The sequence below is a fragment of the Camelus ferus genome, chromosome 29, assembly GCF_009834535.1.
Source record: "Camelus ferus isolate YT-003-E chromosome 29, BCGSAC_Cfer_1.0, whole genome shotgun sequence".
Classification (NCBI taxonomy): domain Eukaryota; kingdom Metazoa; phylum Chordata; class Mammalia; order Artiodactyla; family Camelidae; genus Camelus; species Camelus ferus.
In genome coordinates, this window is record NC_045724.1 from 21,403,151 (window position 1) to 21,425,748 (window position 22,598).

The 22,598-nt window shown below is 40.5% G+C and overlaps 1 protein-coding gene across 3 annotated transcripts in view; it reads right to left on the bottom strand.

Annotated features, from left to right (window-relative positions):
* Nucleotides 1–22,598, bottom strand: part of NKAIN3 (sodium/potassium transporting ATPase interacting 3) — a 409,270-nt gene that overhangs the window by 198,659 nt on the left and 188,013 nt on the right. For all 3 annotated transcript variants that reach the window (XM_032470214.1, XM_032470215.1, XM_032470216.1), the window contains exon 2: nucleotides 5,445–5,582. In XM_032470214.1, coding sequence (XP_032326105.1) covers nucleotides 5,445–5,582 — 138 coding nt within the window. The remainder of the gene's footprint in view (nucleotides 1–5,444; nucleotides 5,583–22,598) is intronic.

The following is a 22,598-nucleotide window of genomic DNA, read 5'->3' on the forward strand; positions in this document are numbered from 1 at the left end:
TACCTGAACCATTCTCATAAGGGTGATTGGTTCTTCAAAGTCAGCTGTGATAAACCCTGTTTGTCCTAAGAATTGGCGGTAACTTACCATCTGTGTTTTGATGCTCCAAAATATCTGTTAGCTTGAAATGGATTACATTTAATTGGCATTATTGGTGACTTTCAGTCAATAATGGAAGCCAAGACTAAGAACACCAACCAGGCCAGTTGGGGACAAAAATCTGCAATCAAAAAGCCCTCTCCCTGCTCAGTGAAAAGTCAGTATGGATTTCTGACCCGGTCTTCTCTCACTGCCATAGAAAAGCTGCTGCCTTGGAGGTATCCCTTGATTAATGTCATCCACGCCATATTCATTTGCAGGCATTTTCATATCAGAATTAATTCCAGGCCATCAACTGTGGCTTTAAACCAAAACATTCATGAAAACAACTCAGGGATGGGCCATTTGTGGTGTGATAAAGATAATATCCAACAGCAATACCAAAAGTTCCGATATCATAATTTATACAGACAAAGGAACCACATCATCGGGAATCTGATGGTGGAAGCAAAGCCGAGCTGGTGGTAAAGCAACTCCACAAACCTAACAGTATCATCCACTTCTGCCACTTACTGTCTAGGTTCCCTGGGCAAGTCACTTAACCTCTCCTTAACTCTTACCTTGCCTATAAAATGAGAGACGCTAACACACATCCACAGGACATTTGTGAAGATTAAACCAAAGGATGTGTTTGGCATGGATAATTCATTGCTTCCCTTCTCTCCCTTTCCTCGGAGACGGTCTTGAATGAGATAGCAAATAAAATGATGGCGATTTGGTTGGTATACGCATCAAGAGACAGTCAAGATGAGCAAACACGTGGATTGTTTGTCTTGTAGACATCTTTCTTTGAAGATTCTGAAAGACCTAAATCTGCCTCCCTCGATACACAGGAGGGAGAGGGGAGAGGAGGATGTGAGGAAAAGATACCAGAGAAAGAATGACACTGGTCCTATCGTAAGCAGTCCAGGGACCGGCAGGGAACTAGACAAGAAAGACAATGAGTATTTATTGAGGACCTATTACATTCCATGTGCTCAAAGAACACTTTGTCTAGTAGAAGAGACATAAATGTGAACAAATTATAAAGCATGCCCAGGACACAGAGGCAAAGGAGCAGGCAGTGATTAACTGCTAAAGCACATGGGATGGGGTGAGTATGAGGGACTGAGGGCACGTAGCTAGAGGATGGGACAACGCCAGCTGAGGCTGCGAGAGCCACAGGCTGGAGAAGCAGGTGGAGGGGAGGGTCCTCGATGCTGAAGTGCACAAACCTTCTTCCCAAACCTCTTTCCCTGTCGTTTCATCACCTCCGGAGAGCCCAGCAACCTGCACCTCCTCACTCCTTACATGGTGAGTTCCCGGAAAGCAGGCAATATACCTTCTTTGCTGTTTATCCAGCCCTGGCACAGAAGAGCAGGTCCTCAGTGAGAGCTCAGCGAGGGAATGCCAACTACTACATCCCACTGGGGGCTCGCTGTGCTTCCTGCCCTGGACCCCCCTTCGGTCCCCTGTACCCTGGGGGGCTCACACTCATGCTGCAGGTCTCAGCCCCCCAATCACTCCTGCAGGGTCAGATTACACATCTCGTGGCACAATGTGCTCTTTTTTGACACTTGCTACAGGTGCAGTGTAACGTCTGTGCGGATGATTATATGATAAAACATGCTTGTCCTCACCAGACTGTAAGGCAAGGACTGAGAAGGGCAGGAAATAACATGTCTGTATTTGCTCAGCAGTGTGCCCCACGTGGAACACGATGCCAGGTACAGAGTAGAAACCCAATAAATAAGGCTTGAATAAATAAGTTTAAAAAATGGAAGAAAGGAGGTGGAGAAAAAAAGAAATAAGGGAAGAAAGGAGAAAGGAAGAGAAGAAAGGAAGGAAGGAAAGCAGGAAGGAGGGACTGTGAGACTCAAGTTTGGTCAGGGGTTCAACCAAGAATATTCTTAGATTTTCATCCTGCTAAGAGTTAGTGAAGGTTTTAAGCCAGTGATTTAGAAAATGTACAAAGGACACGCTGGACGGGAGGAAGCTGAAATCAAGCCAGCAGTCCATGCACAGGAAGGAGACTGTGGAGGGCAGGAGATGAGTGAAGAGGGTCCAGAGCTAACATGCAGAGGGAAGAAACATCAGGACTGAATACGTCCCAACAGCATCATCCCATGGACTGCCATCGGTGTCCTAGCCTTCTGGCATTTTGTGTTTCAGTACAACAGCAACATCATAAAATAAAAGGCTGCAGGAAGTAAAAGTGCTCTGTGTTCATAGCAACAAACGGGAACATAAAACCCGGTAATAGTTTGCTATTATGCACATTAAAGTCTCTTACGCTGCAAGCCCGCCGCTGTGAAACCCCCTTCTCCTGGACGCGCAGTGGCTCAGCAGGGGCTGCTTTCAGAGAAGGTGCAGCACGAGCTGTTCAGCCCTGCAACCAGCCGAGTGACACAAACGCCCTCCTGTGCCTAGGGCAGCAAGCCTGAGTTCAGTCATGTGCTGTGGGCCGGTTACCTCCACTTCCGTGTGATATATTGAAAGATACCAAAAAGCCAATTTTGAGATTCAAAAAGAGAATTGATGCATTTACAGAAAAATGTATAACCTTTTTCATTTTGATGGTGTGATTGGATTAAACCAAAATGGAAAGATGGCGTATGTTTTAAGTCTCCATTTTTCCTCCTAGTGAGGCAGTCATTGCTTTTTTTTTTTTTAACATTTTTTATTTATAATTGATTTATAAACATTTTTATTGATTTAATTGATTTATATTGATTTTACAATGTTGTGTCAAATTCCAGTGTAGAGCACAATTTTTTGGTTATACATGAACATATATATATATTGTCACATTTTTTTCTCTGTGGGCTACCATAAGATCTCACGTATATTTCTCTGTGCTATACAGTATAATCTTGTTTAACAATTCTACAATTTTGAAATCCTGTCTATCCTTTCCCACCCCCTTGGCAACCACAAGTTTGTATTCTATGTCTGTGAGTCTGTTTCTGTTTTGTATTTATGCTTTTTTTTTTTTTTTAGATTCCACATATGAGTGATCTCATATGGTATTTTTCTTTCTCTTTCTGGCTTACTTCACTTAGAATGACATTCTCCAAGAGCATCCATGTTGCTGCAAATGGTGTTATGTTGTCAGTTTTTATGGCTGAGTAGTATTCCATTGTATAAATATACCACCTTTATCCAGTCATCCGTTGATGGACATTTAGGCTGTTTCCATGTCTTGGCTATTGTAAATAGTGCTGCTATGAACATTGGGGTGCAGGTTTCATCCTGAAGTAGGGTTCTTTCTGTGTATATGCCCAGGAGCGGGATTCCTGGGTCATATGGTAAGTCTATTCCTAGTCTTTTGAGGAATCTCCATACTGTTTTCCACAGTGGCTGCACCAAACTGCATTCCCACCAGCAGTGTAGGAGGGTTCCCCTTTCTCCACAGCCTCTCCAGCATTTGTCGTTTGTGGATTTTTGAATGATGGCCATTCTGACTGGTGTGAGGTGATACCTCATTGTAGTTTTGATTTGCATTTCTCTGATAATTAGTGATATTGAGCATTTTTTCATGTGCCTATTGATCATTTGTATTTCTTCCTTGGAGAATTACTTGTTTAGGTCTTTTGCCCATTTTTGGATTGGGATGTTTGGTTGTTTCTTATTAAGTCGTATGAGCTGCTTATATATTCTGGAGATCAAGCCTTTGTCAGTTTCATCTGCAAAAATTTTCTCCCATTCCGTAGGTTGTCTTTTTGTTTTACTTCTGGTTTCCTTTGCTGTGCAGAAGCTTGTAAGTTTCATTAGGTCCCATTTGTTTATTCTTGCTTTTATTTCTATTGCTTGAGTAGACTGTTCTAGGAGAACATTTTTGAGATGTATGTCAGATAATGTTTTGCCTATATTATCTTCTAGGAGGTTTATTGTATCTTGTCTTATGTTTAAGTCTTTGATCCATTTTGAATTTATTTCTGTGTATGGTATAAGGGAGTGTTCTAGCTTCATTGCTTTACATGCTGCTGTCCAGTTTTCCCAACACCATTTGCTGAAGAGACTGTCTTTATTCCACTGTATATTCTTGCCTCCTTTGTTGAAGATTAGTTGCCCAAAAGTTTGTGGGTTCATTTCTGGGCTCTCTATTCTGCATTGGTCTATATGTCTGTTTTGGTACCAATACCATGCTGTCTTGATGACTGTAGCTCTATAGTATTGTCTGAAGTCTGGGAGAGTTATTCCTCCAGCCTCTTTCTTTCTCTTCAGTAATGCTTTGGCAATTCTAGGTCTTTGATGGTTCCATATAAATTTTATTATGATTTGTTCTAGTTCTGTGAAATATGTCCTGGGTAATTTGATAGGGATTGCATTAATCTGTAGATTGCCCTGGGCCATGTGACCATTTTAACAATATTGGTTCTTCCAATCCAAGAGCATGGGATATCTTTCCATTTTTTAAAGTCTTCTTTATTTCCTTAATCAATGGTTTATCGTTTTCTGTGTATAATTCTTTCACCTCCTTGGTAAGATTTATTCCTAGGTATTTTATTACTTTGGGTGCTGAGGCAGTCATTGCTTTGCAAGAAAATATTCACTAATTCTACTGAACATTTTATTTTTTTCAGGCTCAATAAGCATTTTAGAGTGTGTTACTCCTAATTACAATTACTTACGCATGCGTGGTATTTCTCACAATGTTTTTGTACATGTGGCCTAAAATAGCTCCCTCTTTTTATGGCAAACAAAACTAATAACTGGAAATAACTCTCAGTCAGTTGTGGAGCACAGCATATGCCTTATTCAATTTTCCCGCAACGGAGGCTGTGCTGACCATGTCTGTCACAGTTTAGAGTATGGGCTTAATGTTTTAAATTTATCTTAACAAAATGTTAAAATGTTTAGTGATATACAGTACATAATACATCAGTGGGGAGCACTAAATAACCTTCAGCACATGCATTTGTAATGTCCTAAATCAATTAAAATTAAATTATATTATTTCCATCAGTTATTAAGCAGTTATGGCTAGGTAGGGTTGCTTTTTAGGGTTAATGGAATACAACATTAAAATGACAGTTAATGCACATTTATATCTCATCTGACATCAAGACCACAACCAGTCCCCCTGCTCTATCCACATCCCATTTTAAATTTCCTCGTGAAACTTGATTTCAGGTACAGTGCGAGCTGCACTACGCGTCTCACGCTTAGAGTCAGGATGCTTTGCTTCCATTTTAAGCATCACTGAGTCTTTCCCACAGATAATCATCTCTCAACAGAGTTCAGTAATGAAGGCAGAGCAGCAACAGCACATGATACCAGAGGGAGCAGCTTAAATTATTTTATTCTTCTCACCACAGATTGGTAGTGTTTATATGAAAAGATACAGTAAAAGTAAGACTTACCACCACAATATATCGAGGTCTGTACTGAATGGTTCCAAACAAACCCAAAATGACGACTATTATATGTAGAAAATTTCCAAGAATGGGCGCCCACTGGAAGCCAAGGAAGTCAAAGATCTGCCTCTCTAAAGCTGAGAGCTACAACAAAGCAAAGAGAGTCCATGAGCATCTTACCTACGCACATCAGACCACTTTAATCTTGGTTTCACAGCTGGAGGAGGCTGGGTAGTCAATTTCAGCCCCACTTATGGACACCATTGTCGTTGAGACTGAGACACCCATTTCATGTACTCTTTTATGCAACTTCTCTGAGCAAATATACTAAGATAAATTTGAGCATCATGACTTCAAGTATATACAGATTTGAAGCCTATCAGGGGAGCTAGACATATAGTTCTGAAACCATTTTCTGTAGCAGCAAATCCAGGCGGTTGCCTTAGGGTATCACACTTTACGATATTAACTCATCATTCTTGGTACACTTTTTCAAAATGAAGCGTACTTATTTACTTACTTTGAGCTCACATCCCTGATCTAAAACTAAGTTAAACAGACCCTTTGAATCCTATTTTACTGAGATCGTACACCTACATGAAAATTCATGTTAGATCAGGTTCAGTCCTTTTTAAATACCCAAATAAAAATTATGTGGCAATAACAATTTTAGACATGTTTCAGTTTATTATATTTGCATTACATTTTTAAGTAATTCTAAAATATATTAAAATACACACTTAAACCATTTATGAGGAAACAGATGAATTTCACAAAGTCCAGTGACTGCCAACAGTGTCATTATCATGTACAAATGATATTTATTGCATTTTATATCTCAAAATTTTTATAATTCCACCTGCTGTATTTGGACACGAATCTTATATATTTCAAGCATTTTTCTAGCTTTACTCTGATAAAATAGTAATTCTAAGAAAATGATCCAACGATTAACTACACTGACGAAACTACAGATTTGAAATGAAAATGGTACCCTAGGTATTTTCCTAGTTACATGGCAGGTGTATGACTGAACAGCTTTAATTTCCTTGGACAGAAAGAAATGTCCTCTCTCCAGTGAGCTGAGTTGACCCTGGTGAAGATTCCCCTTCAACCAGCTGTGGAGGAGAAGGGAAATGAGCAATACCCGAAGACAACCACACCAGAACCACCTTCGTTTCGTGGTTATTTCCTGATCATCAAGTGATTTGCACCATTCCCGGCACTCACCCCTGGGAGGATGCACAGAAATGGCTTAAACACAAAATAATCAGAGCAAGGTGAGAAGCAGCACTGTGTTCTCAATCCCCTGTTTGTCTCTGCTTGGGACTCTGGTTAGTTCCCAGGAACCTTCCCCTAAAAATGCAGCATTTTATTTATTGGCCCATCAGTGATGTAAATATGCAGGTTTTCTTTAAGTGTCCAAACAGGATGGATGTGTTGAGGAAAAAAACCAAAAAATCCTGAAGAGCAGCTGCAGGCAATTCATTCTGAAAAGCAATCCTGTTTTGAAGCTGTGGCGCATCACAAAAACCTTTAAAGTGAACTTTTCAAACAGGGAAAAACCGTCTTCTTTTCTGTCAGAAGACGCACGGATAGCACTCTCTTTTATGGTATCAAAGAAAATGCAAGGAAAGAGAAGCCGAGGTAACACCACTTATTAGCAAATCTGCCTTTCTTATTGAGGGCGCCCTGTATCCCTACTTATTAATATTTATTCTCTGATAACTTAAAATGGATTTATAGTGGCTTGATAAGAGCACAAAGAAACAGTCATAAAAACAAACAAACTGAGGGGAGACGGTGTCAAGGATGAGGGCAGAGGCAGCTAAAGCAACTATATAAACCATGAAAACTACTTTTGAGTATTGGATTTTAAAAAGTCAGCTGACAACGACAAAAAGCCCTTCAAAAGTAAACAAAATACTGTTGCATTTTGTATTAATTATTTTATCTAGTTTCCACGTTAAGCTGCTAAGTCGTTTAGTTTAGAGGCAAAAATAGTCTCTCTAAATGTCATCATCTCTAGAGATACCACTTTCTGCCTTACAGCTTGACATTCATAAGAATAAAGACCTAGGGCCCCCAAATGAAATGAAATGATATCCAGGTTGCTTTGTTAACTCAAGAAAAGCATGAATATATATTATGAATATATTTTAGAAACGTCTCTGTCAAACTGGTCTCACAATGATGTGGTCCAGCCACTGGAGCAGACCAGGGAGGGCAGATCAGGTGCATCTCTTCCCAGCCCCACAGTCAGGAGTGACTTCAAGCTGGGAACTTGATATTGGCCATTGTATTTACCACATGGACATCGGGAAATGCTAAAAAAAAAAAAAAAAAAAAAAAAAAAAAAAAAAAATCCAAAGCCTTGTTTATTTGTTATGAGAGCCTACGGTTATATATTTACCTGTGATCCAAGTGAATATATGGCCCCTAGAGAACAGGGGCTCTGACTCAGGAAAGCAGTGAAGGGAAGTGATCACATGTTCAACGTAGCATCCAGAGGAAGGAAGCATCCAGCTCAGCTGAGAGCAGGGGATGGAGGGACAGCGGCCAAAGGAAATGAGAACGGGGACGGCATGAAGTATTCAGGAACTAGACTCTAAAGGCAAAGTGCATGTGAGCGGTGAAGGATGAATCAGGTCAGCCGAGCTTACATCTTCACTGTGACCAAGGAAAACTTGCTGGTTGGATGCTGTTACAAGTATTAAAAATGAGAAGGAAAATGACAATTTTGAAGTTAATGTGTTGGAATCCCTTATTGGAAGACCTCACTCGGCATCAAATTACATATTCCAGTTGTGGCTTTTCCTTCTCTCTCTTTTTTTTAAGGCAAATTAAAACCTGGTGTGAACGGTCCACCTGGATAATCCCTCAAAGGAAGGAGCTGTGACCTTTCCCCTTGAGCTCCATACAGGTGTGGAGGTGTGGAGGCCCTCCCCTCTCTATCCGTTGATATGTGCACAAAAAGTGAAGTGCTTTTCAGTTTAGGTTAAACCAAATATAATTAGGATAACTGAAACCATAGGTAAGGACTGGGCAAAACATTTCCTGGAAGGAAACTAAAAATAACTTTCGGGTTACTCACTGTTATGGATTATTTTAATAACTACGCTTCTCATATCAACCCAGTTGGCTTGACTAAATACACAAAGTTTCAAACTGTGCGGTTTAATTATGGGAAATGAGGATCTTATAATTGTGGGAATGCTTAAAATATTTCCTTCAGCATCATACATGTTTTGAAAAAATTCTTACACTTTACCAACAGGTTGTTGTCAAGAGAGGGGTCTTCAGACGTGTGTTCCAGCCCCGCAGACACCGAGGGAGACATGAGACAGACCAGGCCATAAAGAAATGAGGCAGGGAATGCTTTGCTTCCTCTTTTCCTACCAAGTCAGTAATGCGCTGAGTGAGAGCTCCACAAAAATTAGGTGGAAGGGAATAATCTGTTAGTGTTTGTTTGAGGATGTCCTTTGATCACTCAACAGGGTGGTTACGTCATTTGATTCAGTGTCTAAGCACCCTCCCCCGCCAGAAGTTACCCCACAGCCTCACTCCTCCCACTGTGCCAAGCAGACACCCACCTTAAAAAAGGCAGTTCCAGTCCATGAAGAGCTCAAGCCAGGAAGAAGGCAACTGTTGCAGCAAAAGCCCAAAGAGCCAATTTGTTACAGAACAGTGACTGAAGATAAAATTCCAGCCCTCCAGTGGAGCCGTAATAGATCCAGGAGCACTAATGCTGAACCCCGACAAACAGCTGGTGGGAGCACACCTGCTGTGGCCTTTCTGACGCCCACGGAGGTGTTACTTAAATGGCAGCTCAGCATGAGGAGACAGAAGAGAGGGTTGTGGGCCAGACGTTTCTCTGAGGGCCCTTTCGTGTTTTTATTTGTAGTAGAGGCCACCTGCAAAATTCCTTCTCTAAAGATTTGCCTTTAAGTGTGCATTTCAGCAAGAACTAGATCTTTCATTTGGGAATGAAATTAAATGTTTCTTCTTTAGAAAACAATATTGAAAAAAATCTTGTCAAAGTATTTATGCTATAGGAAACCATTCTCACTTGAAAATTAGAATGTACAGTAGATACTAAGTAATAGTTAATGGTGTTAAAGTAGGTTAACACCTCCCACTGTCATTATTATTATTATTATTAATTTGAGGGTTCACTTTGTCTTTCTCTTGCTACCCTAGTTTCACGACATAGCAGTGGCTTGAGTGTCCCATTGCTGTCATGTCCTGGGAAGGACGCTGCTGATGCAGCAAACCACTGAACATGGAGGATGTCTTCGACTGCAGAACTGCTGAAACCCTTAGACAATGATTGAGGTGTTTCGGGTATAAACTTGCATTTTACTTTCTTCCTCACAATTATCACTAACCAAGAGCTATGATCTAATGTGGGGACATGGTCTTCATTAACTTGATATGGTGTCTTTAATCTTCACTGTCAGGGTGAGGCAGGAAGGAAGAGGGCAGGGCACAGCCATTCAAGGAAAGACACAGCAATTAACACCAAGGTGGCAGAAAATTCAACCCCCAGTAGGCTTTGAGGCCCAAGATGGCAGGAGATCTGACTCCCAGTAGGCCTCGAGCTTCATTATACGCTCATTGTAATACATTAGCATGGTGAATGACTACAGCCACAGGCACCATGACAGTTCCAAGGCTGATCATAAAAGGTCAAAAAGTGGGCGACCCCAATTCTGAGAGTCCCCACCCCGTCTCCAAAGTAGTTAGAAAGTCCTCCCACTTGTAAGCATATGGAATAACCCAGCTCATTAAACACTAACAACCCCACACCTTGTGGCCTTTCTCTTGCCTTCTTAAATGGCCTGTGCTCTGTCTATGGAGTATGTGTCCCTCTGAATAAATCCACTTTTACTCAACTGTGGTTTGCTCTTGAATTCTTACCTGTCTGAAGCCAAGGACCCACACTTGGCAGGGCCCGTCCCAGGAACACAACTGAGACCAGCACGGGGCCATCCTCTCACCCCACAAACTGAATTAACCACTTTTCAATCGTGCTCATGCTTTTTGGACATTAAAATGTTTCTCAGAAGACCAGAAAGCTGGATCAGCCTCTTGGTTTCCAGGCATTTTTATTTTGTAAGTGTACAAATTGACTCAATAGATTAGGACCTATCATGTGTTCTGTTTTCTGGTCCCTCTTCTAGTGGTAGGGGTTAAATAAGTCAGTTTACGCAGCTACACTGATCATACAGAAATATACTGACGACCTCCTAAGCTTTTATCTCAGACATGCTCACTTCCTCGCTTCTAGTGAATATGCATATTTGTAAATTTTGTTATAAGGATAATGCATTTGCTATAATTTTACGTGTAGTAAGTATAATTACTGTTCCGTACAACTACTTAAAGTGATAATAATAATATAGAAGAACACATTTATGGTGCTTTCATCTATTAAATAGGTTCTGGCACCAGTTCCAGTCTGTGTGGAGGTGCTTTGTCCACACCAATAAACAATTCTTGGGAGCCCAGCTATGTGTTCTAGAATTCAACTCAGTTCTGACATGACCTACCAGGAGACAGCATCAGACTCCACATGCTAAGGGTTCAGCCTAAGAAGACTGCTCTCTGCACCCCGCCAACTTCAGATGTTAGTCTTAAGTCCAGGGTGCTATCTGTCCTTCTGACCGACTGGTTAATAAATCAGAGGTTCCCAAGACCCCTTCCTCGGGTTTGATTAATTTGCTAGGGTCACTCCCAGAACTCAGAGAAACATTTTACTTAGTAGATTGCTGGTTTATTACAAAAGGATATAATTCAGGAACAGCCGAATGGATGAGAAGCACAGGGCAAGGTGTGGGGAAAGGGAAGGGGGCTTCCACACCCTCTCCCAGCATGCCACCCTCGGGCACTTCCACATGTCCCCGACTGGAAATCTCTCTGGACCCTCCTCTCCTTTTGGTTTTTCATGGTGGCTTCATTGCATAGGCATGATTGATTAAGTCCTTGACCACTGATGATTGAACTTGATCTCCAGCCTCTCTCCTCTCTTCTCCCAGAGGCTGGGACTGAAAGTTCCAGTCCTCTAATCAACTGGTTAGTTCTCCTGACAATCAACCTCCCTCCTTAGGAGCTTTCCAAAAGTCACCTTGTTAACATGACAGAAGAAACCTTTGTCTCTCTCGTCGCTTAGGAAATTCCAAGGGATTTTGGAGCTGTGAGCCAGAAAGGAGGTATGAAGACCAACTATATATTTCTTACTATAGATGACAATATCATCCCTATGTCTCAGAGTGCATATCTACTCTAAAGTAAAAGAAGAACGCATGTTTTTACAAATCTATTTTCATTTCTGAGAAAGTTGGGGGAAAAGAGCAAGCTAATATTTGCCCACCATCTACTTCATGGTAAGCATTACATATAATTTTTCTTTAACTGCTAATAAAAAAACTTCATGAAGTACATATTTTACCCTATTTTTACAGAGATTTAAGGGGTATCTACACACTCAAGAAACTCAACTAGTGGATATTAGAATCAGTATGAGAATCGACCTCAGTCAGGCTCCAGATTCCAAATTTTTTATACTACAGTATGACCTTTCCCTGAAGGTTTAGATTAATTCCTACATTGCTTAAATGCTTTATTAAAAATGTATGTACAGTTTAGAAAGTGCTTTCACAGACTTCTTCATTTGTACAAGGTTTCAATCAAAATCACTTGTCAAGCCAAGAACCAGGAAGATCTCAAACTGAATGAAAGTAAGACAAGCAACAGATGGCAACACCAAGAGGAGAGAGATATGAAAATTATCTAAGATGTTAAAGCAGCCATAATAAAAATTATTCAATAGGCAATTACAAGCATATTTGCAACAAAAAATTAGGAAGCCTCAAACAACAAAAAGTGAAATTCCCAGCAAAGAAAAAGGACATATAAAGAATTAAATGTTAATTTTAGGACTCAAAATACAGTAACTGAAATAAAAAGCTCAGTGGGCTTAACAACAGAAAGAAAAGGACAGAGGAAAGAATCAGTGAACTAGATAAAACAATAAAGATGAGATGTGTGTGGTTCCAGCTTTATGAGAAGGGTCCTACACTGCCGGCTTGGGTAGTCCTTTGGAATTTATTTCTTCTACCCCATTCTAGGGTTAGGGTAAGGATTACGGTCAGGTTTACAGCAAAATGATTCAGTTATATATATATATATACACACACACATACATACATACATTTTTTTCAATTTCTTTTCAATTACAGCTTATTACAAGAAATTGAATATAGTCCCCTGTGCTGTACAGTAGGTTCTCGCTGCTTATCCACCTCACATGTAGTAATGTATATCTGTCAATCCCAAATTCCCAAGCTATCTCTGCCCCCCCCATAACCATAGTTTGTTTTCTATAAAACATTTTTTAAATCAGACATTTACAGTTGTTTTTAACAGCAGTGATGTTCAGGGAAAACTATTCTACCATTCTGTCAGAAATACGTCTTCCAAAATGTTTCTGATCTCAAGTAGTATATTGCCTTTACTACATGTTCTCCTTAAGGAATTTAAAAATTCTGCTAATTTTTTTAATTAGGAAACTACTGACATAGTTCATGCCTGGATTTTGAGGCAAAGTGGGAGCTTGCGCTCATTCAGTTCCCCATCAAGCAATATCACTGTTTAATGTAAACACTGGAACAAATACAAGAAGAAATCCTCTTTGATAACAGTGATTAAAATTTGATTTTTCATAATTAGGTTATGCATTTTTAGAAACTCATGATTCAGCCTGTGTTCAGTGGAAAAAATACTGCATGCTCATTCTCATCATGTGAACATTAGAGGACCAGTCTGTGGCATAAGATACAAGGTTTTAATAATCCAGGGCCTGGGTCAGCTTATGTTTGTATCAGACATCAAACAGCCACACAAAGAGCATAGCAGTGTTTTGCATCCTGTATCTGTACAGTAAATATTCGTCAAGTAACATTCTCTTCTCTTCAGAGAAAGAAGACACTTTTTTTGAGAGAGAGAGAGAGAAATTGCAGTGAAAATATTTGGTGGGTAGTTTTGCTTTAATTCATGATGGATTGAGTAAATAAAATGGGCATCTCCATGAGTTGGGTGAAGTAAAGGAAATGGTTTGACAAGTGAAGAAGTAACTCCTGAATGGAGAAATAAGGAGATGAATAATGTGATGATTTATTTATGGTATGTTTCTACATTAAGCTGATAAAAATGGTCATACTAGCCTCATTACCCTTCCCTAAATTACTGAATCCTACATAACTTTTACATGGAAGGAGATTGGGAGCTTTTGTTTCTTTGTCTCCAGCACATCCAGCACCATCTGCTTTTCCTCTCCTAGCCTTCTCGCCATGGCAACACTGTATTGATTCGCCAGCGAGATCGCGATTGTATGGTCAACTTTATGTAACACTCTATTGCCAACCATGAATCCAGCGATCTCCTTTTCCTAACTTTGTTTTCAGAGTCACCTTCCAGCGACTGCGTCGCTGCATTCTAGGGCACGCCACCCAGAGCGGAGAGGTGGTGTTTTTAGTAAAAGGTGCTTTTATCCCAGCAGCTGTCTCAGAGCCAGACCTTCTCCAGCAGTTCTTTTGTGAAAGTTAAGACCTGGCTGGCAACTAAAAGTGTGCACACTTGTCAACAGCATTAACTGAGATTTCAACATCTCAAACCAGACAAAAGAGAAGCAGGGGACCTGGCACCAGTTTCAGAAATAGCACGTTTCTTGCTCCTTTGTTCCACATAGCGCCATTCAGGGGACAGTTTAATAAGAACTGGACGCTTCTTTAGTCATTGAATGGAGACATCCATGACACCAGAAATGTGAGTGAATTGCTCATCAAGATGGGACTTTCTTTCATCTTTACGGTTTAACTAAGAAGAGCTTGCAGGCACGGCATTAGGACAGGTCACCAGTACAAAGAAATCATTAAACTCTCCATCAAGGGATTATCAGATTCACGTTGTGAACAGCTTGGCAAACTTATAGACTGGTAAGTTTCCAGTGAAACTCTGGAATCAGAATGCTATTTTTCATCTAATAACTACTAAATGAATCAGAATAAATCTTCAAATAAGTGAGAAAAGGAACACATATTTAGAAAGTAAAACACAGAGAACACTAGAACTGATTGTGATAGGTAAATGTTGCTCAAACAACGGTCAACAAGGTCCTCACTCTGTATTTCCTCAACAATTACATTTCTGTGGCTCTACAATATTTAGAATATGTTGAATTCAATAGTTGTATGTTGGGTAAATGATTGTATGTTGGGTAAATGACTGTATGTTGGGTAAATGAATTATGATCAAGGCATAGGGAACTTAACGGAAAGACACACGTCCACGACTACTTGGATATTTTGCAGCTAGTAAGACTGATTGAAAATATTTGCCAAGAAATATCATCAAAAAGACAGTTTTTCCATCCAGATATAGTAAAGGTACAGCAAGTCTTTCCAAGAGAGATGTTACTTAAGCCAAAGATGCAGGATCAAATAAAAGTACATGGCAAGCAATATCTCTGATATCAAAGTTTATCTACCAATATTTCAAGAGTAAGTATATTTCGCACATTTCCCATCTGACATCCGCACCTAAAAGTCTTCTTGCTGAAACTACTGGAAAAGTGATGGATTGGTTTTTACAATGATACACCTCTGGTGTCTCTGAATGCAACTCAAATTACCAACTTATTTCCAAAGGTCTCAAAACACCTGCTCAAAGGTAATAGCCTTCTGTCCTCTCTGACCTTTGTAGGTTGAGTTAAAAGTTGGTAAGTCAGAAGCAAGCCCTATTCCAGCATCAAACATTCAAACAATGCAATACTAATTTCTCTCGGTTTTTAATACTCTTATTTTCTCTTTTATGGTAATTATGAAGGCACAGATAGGCATCCTTCCCCCCAGCTCCTTTGATTTTCCTCTTCATTATGGTTCAATTGCACTGATACTTCAAACCAAACTAGTCCATGGTTGAAACAACAACAAAACAACAGAACAAAAACTCTATGGATGTATATAACTCTCTGTTCGAATTACATTAGTCCAAACCAAACAGATACTGAACTTGAAGTGAAATTAGACACCTTAGAGAGTCAGACTTTGCCTTTCCTTCCTCCATCCTAGCCCATCTCCCCTTATCTACTAGGAAGGAGCAGCATTCAGAAAACGCTAAAGCTGATGATGGAGTTACATTCACACATTCCAGAATAGCCACCAACAGAAGTTTTCTCTTCTTCAAATCATCATTCACTATGGGACTTTGCATAAACAGCCCAATATAAGAATGTTTGTCCTCTACTCTCGAGGACTTAGTATGGGGTCAAGAGTCTACCCAAAACCCACAGTCAAGCTGAGGAGATGGGCAAATAAATCAGTCACACAAATACCATGGAGCAGTGATGGGGAGGAGGAAGAGAGCGGCAGAGATGACACTGGAAACCCCCAGCAGATCATCGGTAGCTTCAAGGGGCTTCTGGGACAACAGAGTCAGGGTTTGTAAATAAGATGACTCTCCATTGTTTCCCTTATTTCAGTCAAAGACACATTTCATGTGTTCTTGCTGTTCGTGCTCACTCCCTTCCCCAGCTTCTATACAAAGGAGATCCTATTCTAAGAATCTGTAAGAATTTCTTACACCGTACAGCCCATCTAATTTTATAGGAACACATTAAATGCACCAAAGTATTTTTATTTGTATAAAATGCAATGCTCATTTTCGCTTCAGAGAACTTTAATAAATACGAGTTTTTCCTTGTGAACCCTACTCTTTTAAAATCATTTCTACTCTCCATCTCTGGATAAACATTGCTTAAAGTAACTGTGTCTCATTGTTTGTACAGAATGTCTCAGACTGTAAGTTCAATTCAGCCAATGTCAGTGATGTTCTATCAATCTAGGCAATGCCAGAGATTTTAAAAAAAAGAAGAGAGATCACTGTTTTCTTAAAAGGGCTTTAGAACCTAGTAGGAATGATAAGTCAAGTTCTTAAATGATGAAGCAGAACGAGATAAATGATAGAAAAGAGGTAAAGACCAGGTACTGCCCTAGTTCAGGGAGGGGATGGAATTATAGCTTCTTGAGTGTTCATATTTTTCAAAGGAAAAGAGGGAGCTGGTAAGAAACAGAAGGATAAACTCCCTTTAAAGGCCATGGTATGATAGTGAAGCCAAGGAGAAAGAGAAATATTTACCAACAAAAGTGACGTGACTGGAGATTCTAGCAAAAGGGAAATCGATATGGACATGCAAACTACAATCCTAAGAGCTTACAGTAACTTGTTGGTCCTCCACACTGGTTCTTACATCACTAGCAACAGCATTTGCTCATGCTTTTAATTCACGTGCCCATTCTTTCAAGGAACATATACTGAGTGGTCTGCTAGGCTCTCCAGGTAGCAGGTGAGCAAAAGGAAACTTCTTTTCTCAGGAATGTTGCACCTCTAGACACACGAGGATGCCACGAGATGTATGTGCAGATGTGAGTGTATGTGTGCATTTGCACCTGTAAGTACAATCTCTCAAATATTCTTATAAATATTAATCCAAAGACATTTATCTAGAAGTACAGATCACTTAAGGGAGAAAAAGAGTCAGAGATAAAAAGAGAGAGGAAGAAGCAAGTTGGGGGGGAGACTGGTGGGGACAGACAAGAAAAGTGTCCATCTGGATAAGAGAAAAGAATCAATAGGTCAAAGTAAAAGAGACTTTGTTTGTCGTCAGTCAAACTGATTTCAACATGGACTTACGTCTTCAAATTGCTAAACAGGAATTTTCCTTCTCTGGTGAAAATGCAAAAAGTTAAAGTGACAACATCAGTGGCTAGCTGGTTTTACCTAATAACATTATTTTCAAATGGAAAGGTTGTAGGCAGGAAGATGAAGGGCCATACTTGTTATGGAGGATAGATTTTACACAAGATGAAAACCAAGACATGATTTTAAATTAGGAAAAAAAGTAATGCAATAACACTGATGAACACAGAGGCTATTCCGCTAAGTGAAATAAGCCAGAACAAATATTGTATAATTCTGCTCATATGAGATATCTACAGTAGTCAAGCTCACAGAAGAACAGAGTACAGTAGTGGCTGCTGAGGGCTATGGAGAGAGAAATGGGGAACTGATATTCAGCAGATATAGAGTGTCAGTTAAGCTAGATGGAAAGATCTGGAGATCTGCTTTACAACGTGGTGCCTACAGTTCACAATACCAGATTTTGCACTTAAACATCTGTTAAGAGGGTAGATCTCATGTTAAGTGCTACTAATATAATAAAAATTTAAATTAAAAAATTAGAAAAAAATGTAACTTAGAACAAAAGAGGCCAAAAGAAAAGAGGTGTGGGGGAGAGGGGGGGACATGCTACCCAGTTGGATTTAAAGATGAGGGAGTTTTGCAGCACCTTGTTTGATACCGGGAATTCCTAACGGTCTATAATTCATTTTACTGAACGTCTGGATGAGGACAGTTAAAATGAAGAGGGCAAGAGCTCTTCCTTAATGGCCTTGTAAGTTTTGTCCAATTTTAGGGAATACTAAAGAATTTACAAGAAAAATGAGAACATTAACATAATCTATAAAAATTCATTCACTCTTACAGTTAATGAAATGTTTTCAAAATCTGCTTAGTTTCTCTAAAGGGAGTGTGGACTTCTGCAATGAAATATGTGGCGGGAAGCATGAATGATGTCTAATAATAGTAAAATATTACTACTGTAGTTTCTTTATTGCATAATTTACTGAAAACTGTTATTATAAAAAAGGAACAATTTTAAAAGGAATTAAATCATCCATAATCTATACATCTTAACTAGCTTACACTTCTCTTTTTCCCATCTTCCTGTTATTTATTACTTATGCATATTAAAAACTATGAACACACAAAAACGCACTGTTACAACCATTTTTTTTCCCTTAAGATAATATAAATTTTCATGTTGTTAGAGTTCTGGCAACTATTATTTCTTGAGGTACATTTTATTCTACCAGGTTGACATGTTATAATTTACTTTATATTTTTATTCCAATGGGGATTTTTTTCACTAACGTTCATTGAACATTCACAGGTGCCAGGTGCCCTGTGTGGCATGTGGACCCAGGGATGAATGAGTGGCAGAGCTAGCCGGTCCTGGAGCAGCACGAGCAACCCTCGCACCCCTGACTCCCCAACCCCCACCCCCTCATCATCCTCCTGCCCAAGAAGGGAGCCATGGTGCTAGGATGGGGCTGGAGGGAAGGTGGAACTGAGTCCTGACAGGCAAGTAACTGATTTGAAACTGTCAAACCCTTTCTTCAGCATCACCGTTCTTTAACAAATGCTCCCAAGTTTAGTATTTACAGTTAGGCAAAATGTGAAATATGTTTCAAACAGTAAAATACTGAGCCTATTTTCAGTTCATTTATTAAAGGTCAACTTTAACTCTAGCAAGTTTACTCTGCAAATGCATAGGGGACAAAGGGATTATCAGAAAAAATATCAATCACCTTTTTGTCACTGCAGAAATTGAATTTCTGTTCTCTTCTGTCCAGGGAAGAGCATGGGAGTGGACAGGTCTTACAAGATGAACAAACTCGAGAGATCTTAAATCAACAGAGGTTGTGCTTTTATCTTCAGCTATAATTAAAAGATTTAGAACGTAAGACTTCGTAGTGTCAAAGCGTGGGTGTGGACAGAGGCATCAGAAGCACCTGGGAGGTCGTCCGCAGAATCCTGGGCCCCACCAAGAACTACAGAATCTAAACCAACATTTGAGCATGATTTCCAGGGGACTGTCACGCACTTCCAAATCTGAGAAACTGCCTGAGAGAACACCTTCATCGTGACTGCACGCCACACCGTGTGCCAGTCCACGTGGCCAGGGAAGCCGTCAGCCCTGGACTCTCCCCGCAGCCTGAAGCCCAGTAACAGCTGACCCTTCAGGCCGTCTTTGCTTGCAGGTGATTGGAGAACCGATGCCATCATCCGTTTAGACCATCACTGAGCTGGTGGCCAGGGGCCATCTTAAGGAATGGCCTCGAAATTCTGTAAGCATTTGACAGGTGATTCAAACAATAGAAATGTAATCACTAAAGTCATGGAATACAGACTTCTGTTTCTCCTCACCGCCAGTCTGGTGGCCTCGGAGTTGACCTTTCCGATGAGAAATGAATACACAAGAAAAAGCCCCTGATAGTCAGCTGAAGCTGCCATAAGTCAGCACCTTATTTTTAGTAATTACGAATGCTATTCCTCTTCAAACAATGCTCTTTTAGTTACCTTTGCTTTTGGCAAACCCATATGAGAGAAAATTGAACCTCTGAGGGCTGGAGAGAAGGAGGTATGGTCCTGTGTTAATCGCCGGCCAGGAGCTTCGAGAGGAAGATGGACCAACCAAGACCTCTCTAAGGACAACAGTGAACGCATCATGTCCCAGTGCCAGAAAAGTCAGGCAGCTCCCATCGAGGGCAGATCACTAGGGACAATGGCAACTCATTCAAAGTGTATCTGGTTGTAGCAACTGCTGATGCCACCATGGGGCCCAACTGTGACTCATGAACAGCCTCAACCTTGTCTGACTTCAGATGAGTCCCTCAATCCGTCTTGAGACCTTAGACACCAATGATGTAGGCTCAGCTGTACCAGGTCTTCACAAATCCACTCTCCCCGCTGGCATCACACACCAGATAATAGAATATTCACTGTTCATTTAAAACCATATGCTGCATTGGCACAAACCCCATCCTTCAATATTTACAGCTGTGCTGGCTCCCCTGATGCCCTCCGTCAGAATAGTGGGGATGGCGTGCTGAGGGTAATGGCAAGACTTAAACGTCCACTATTGCATTTCCTTTTGTTATCTGTTCCAACATTTTATAAGCTTATGCTTAAATAGAATAAAATTATATGAATTATTTCAACCAGAGGCAATCCAGAGACTTCTGATTTGAAATAGTGTCTGGTTAATATTCACAACACAGCCTTTCCGAACTCACACAGTGATAATGATGGAGACACCAAAACTGGAAATTCAGAGACGTGCAACACAAACAAAGGGCCAGTTGCAGAATTGGGGAGAAATGATCACTGTTTTCAGTGTTGTTGAACTAGTTGGTTATTAAACTATATGAATGTATAGTTTGATAAAAATTTAAAATAATAAGTCACCAAGGGTGTTACAGTTCTTCTTGATTGAAAGCTGACACATTTATTAATGCAAAGAGGATGCAATGCTTAGACCATTTGTCACGTTTTGTTTTGAATGTGACTGATTGACATAAACAACACACATTAGAATGTTTACTTCAGAAAGAAGTGGGAAAAAAATGCACCCAGGTTGTTTAATGTCTTCATGGGATCGATCAAAAGAAACCCTTTGAATCTTTTTCAAAGATCTGCACACAATATAGCTCTAATCTTGGTGATTTGTAGGAAGAGTCTATGACAATTGGCCAATTTCCTACTGCAGTAAAGCTGAAATCAGTGCTTATACTTGTTTTCTGGCAGTTTGACAACTGACTCTTCAGATGTTTCAGGTAAAGCCCTCAGTTTTCCTTCAGTTTGGGATGTTTATACTTCGCTGCTCCCATAACTTCATCTTTGATGATTCAGTTATTCTTATTGAGTCATCATGCAAGAAATTAATGCTTCAGGATGTCACATTTGTAAAGTTATGCTGCTAAGTTTGCACTCAAGTTCAAAAGGAACTGATGATCGGTTTGAATAGTCCTGGAGCCAATGTAAGAATGACATGCACGTTTCAGGGCAGAGACACAGGAATCAGCAGGTAGAATAAGGCGCCCCACCAGTCGTGTTTATTCATTTGTGGAACATCCACTGACTGCCTCTCGGGAGCCTCGCACTGTTCTAGGTGCTCGGAGGGTAGTGGGAGTAGATAAACAAGTTTTCTATATGCACGACAGTATAGCGGGCGATGACAGAGGGCCCGGGGATGGAGTGGGAAGGGAGATGCTGTGGTATATTTCACTATCTGCTTAAATAAATGTGTATCAGTTCATCTGCTCAAAATTAGTATAAGCAGAGATGCACTAAGAGTCAAGGTGGCAGGAAAAACTCCTTGTAGAAACTGTGCCGTGTACTGCAGAGGAACATACCGATGGCACAAGGACCCAGAAATAACACTAATTTTAACGGAGACCACAGAGGCTGAAGTTGCATTCAGTGCTGATGTAATACCTGAGATTTGTCACTAGTGGAAGAATCCTCCTATTACATGAAATCCCAACAGAATCAGGTTTGTGGCTGAAACTAAGCAATGTGAATTTTATGGCAACACACACGCTGAACCCACTTTCTTTTGGAACTCTGTTTAAGATTTATTTTGTAGGGAAAAAAAGACCACTCGCCATAAAGCGACTTTGTGACAAGAACTCTCTTTCCCAATGACATGTTTAGAGATCAAGCCAGACCTACGATTTCCCGAAGCTCCTCGAGGCTCTGTTTTCCTGCTCCTTCTCCCTGTGCTCTGACACCTGCTTTCTGTCAGGGGAAGTGGCTTCTAGCAGATGTTGGACTCGGGGACGCTGGGCCGTAATCACAGTTGCCATCACTACGAGGTGCGGTACAAAGACCACATAGCTCTGTCCTTGAACTCGGCTTCTCTGAGGTTGCGTCAAAAAGTGAACATCCTCCTGCTTCTGCAAATGCTGTGTTGAGCAGGAGTATCTTTCAAAAGCAACCTGATCAAAGTGCCCCCGAAAGCAGAAGTCAACTCTCAAAGTCACCAGCTCCACTTCGTAGTGACTAGGCGATTTATCTTCTAAGATTCCTAAAAATGTGGCAACTACAGTCTTCCCTCAGTATCCAAGGGAGACTGATTCCAGGACCCCCACCTGCAGGATCACATAGTACTGCAGTGTTTATTGAAAAAAAAAATCTACGAATAAGTGGACCCGCACAGTTCAAACCCACGTCGTTCAAGGGCCATCCGTAGTCTCTATGAAACTACACGCTACAGCTCAAAGGCATTGCTGATTGAGAGCTGTTGGATGAAAAATATAAAAGCGGGAAATTGACTAGAGCATCGCCAGATATAACAAGATGCAATTAGGGGAAAGTGGCCAGAGGTAATGAAGTCTAACTAAGAAAAGCAGAATCTTCCTGGGAAGTGAGGCTGGAGAAGAATGTGTTTCTTATCGAAGCCATTGTACCACTTATGCC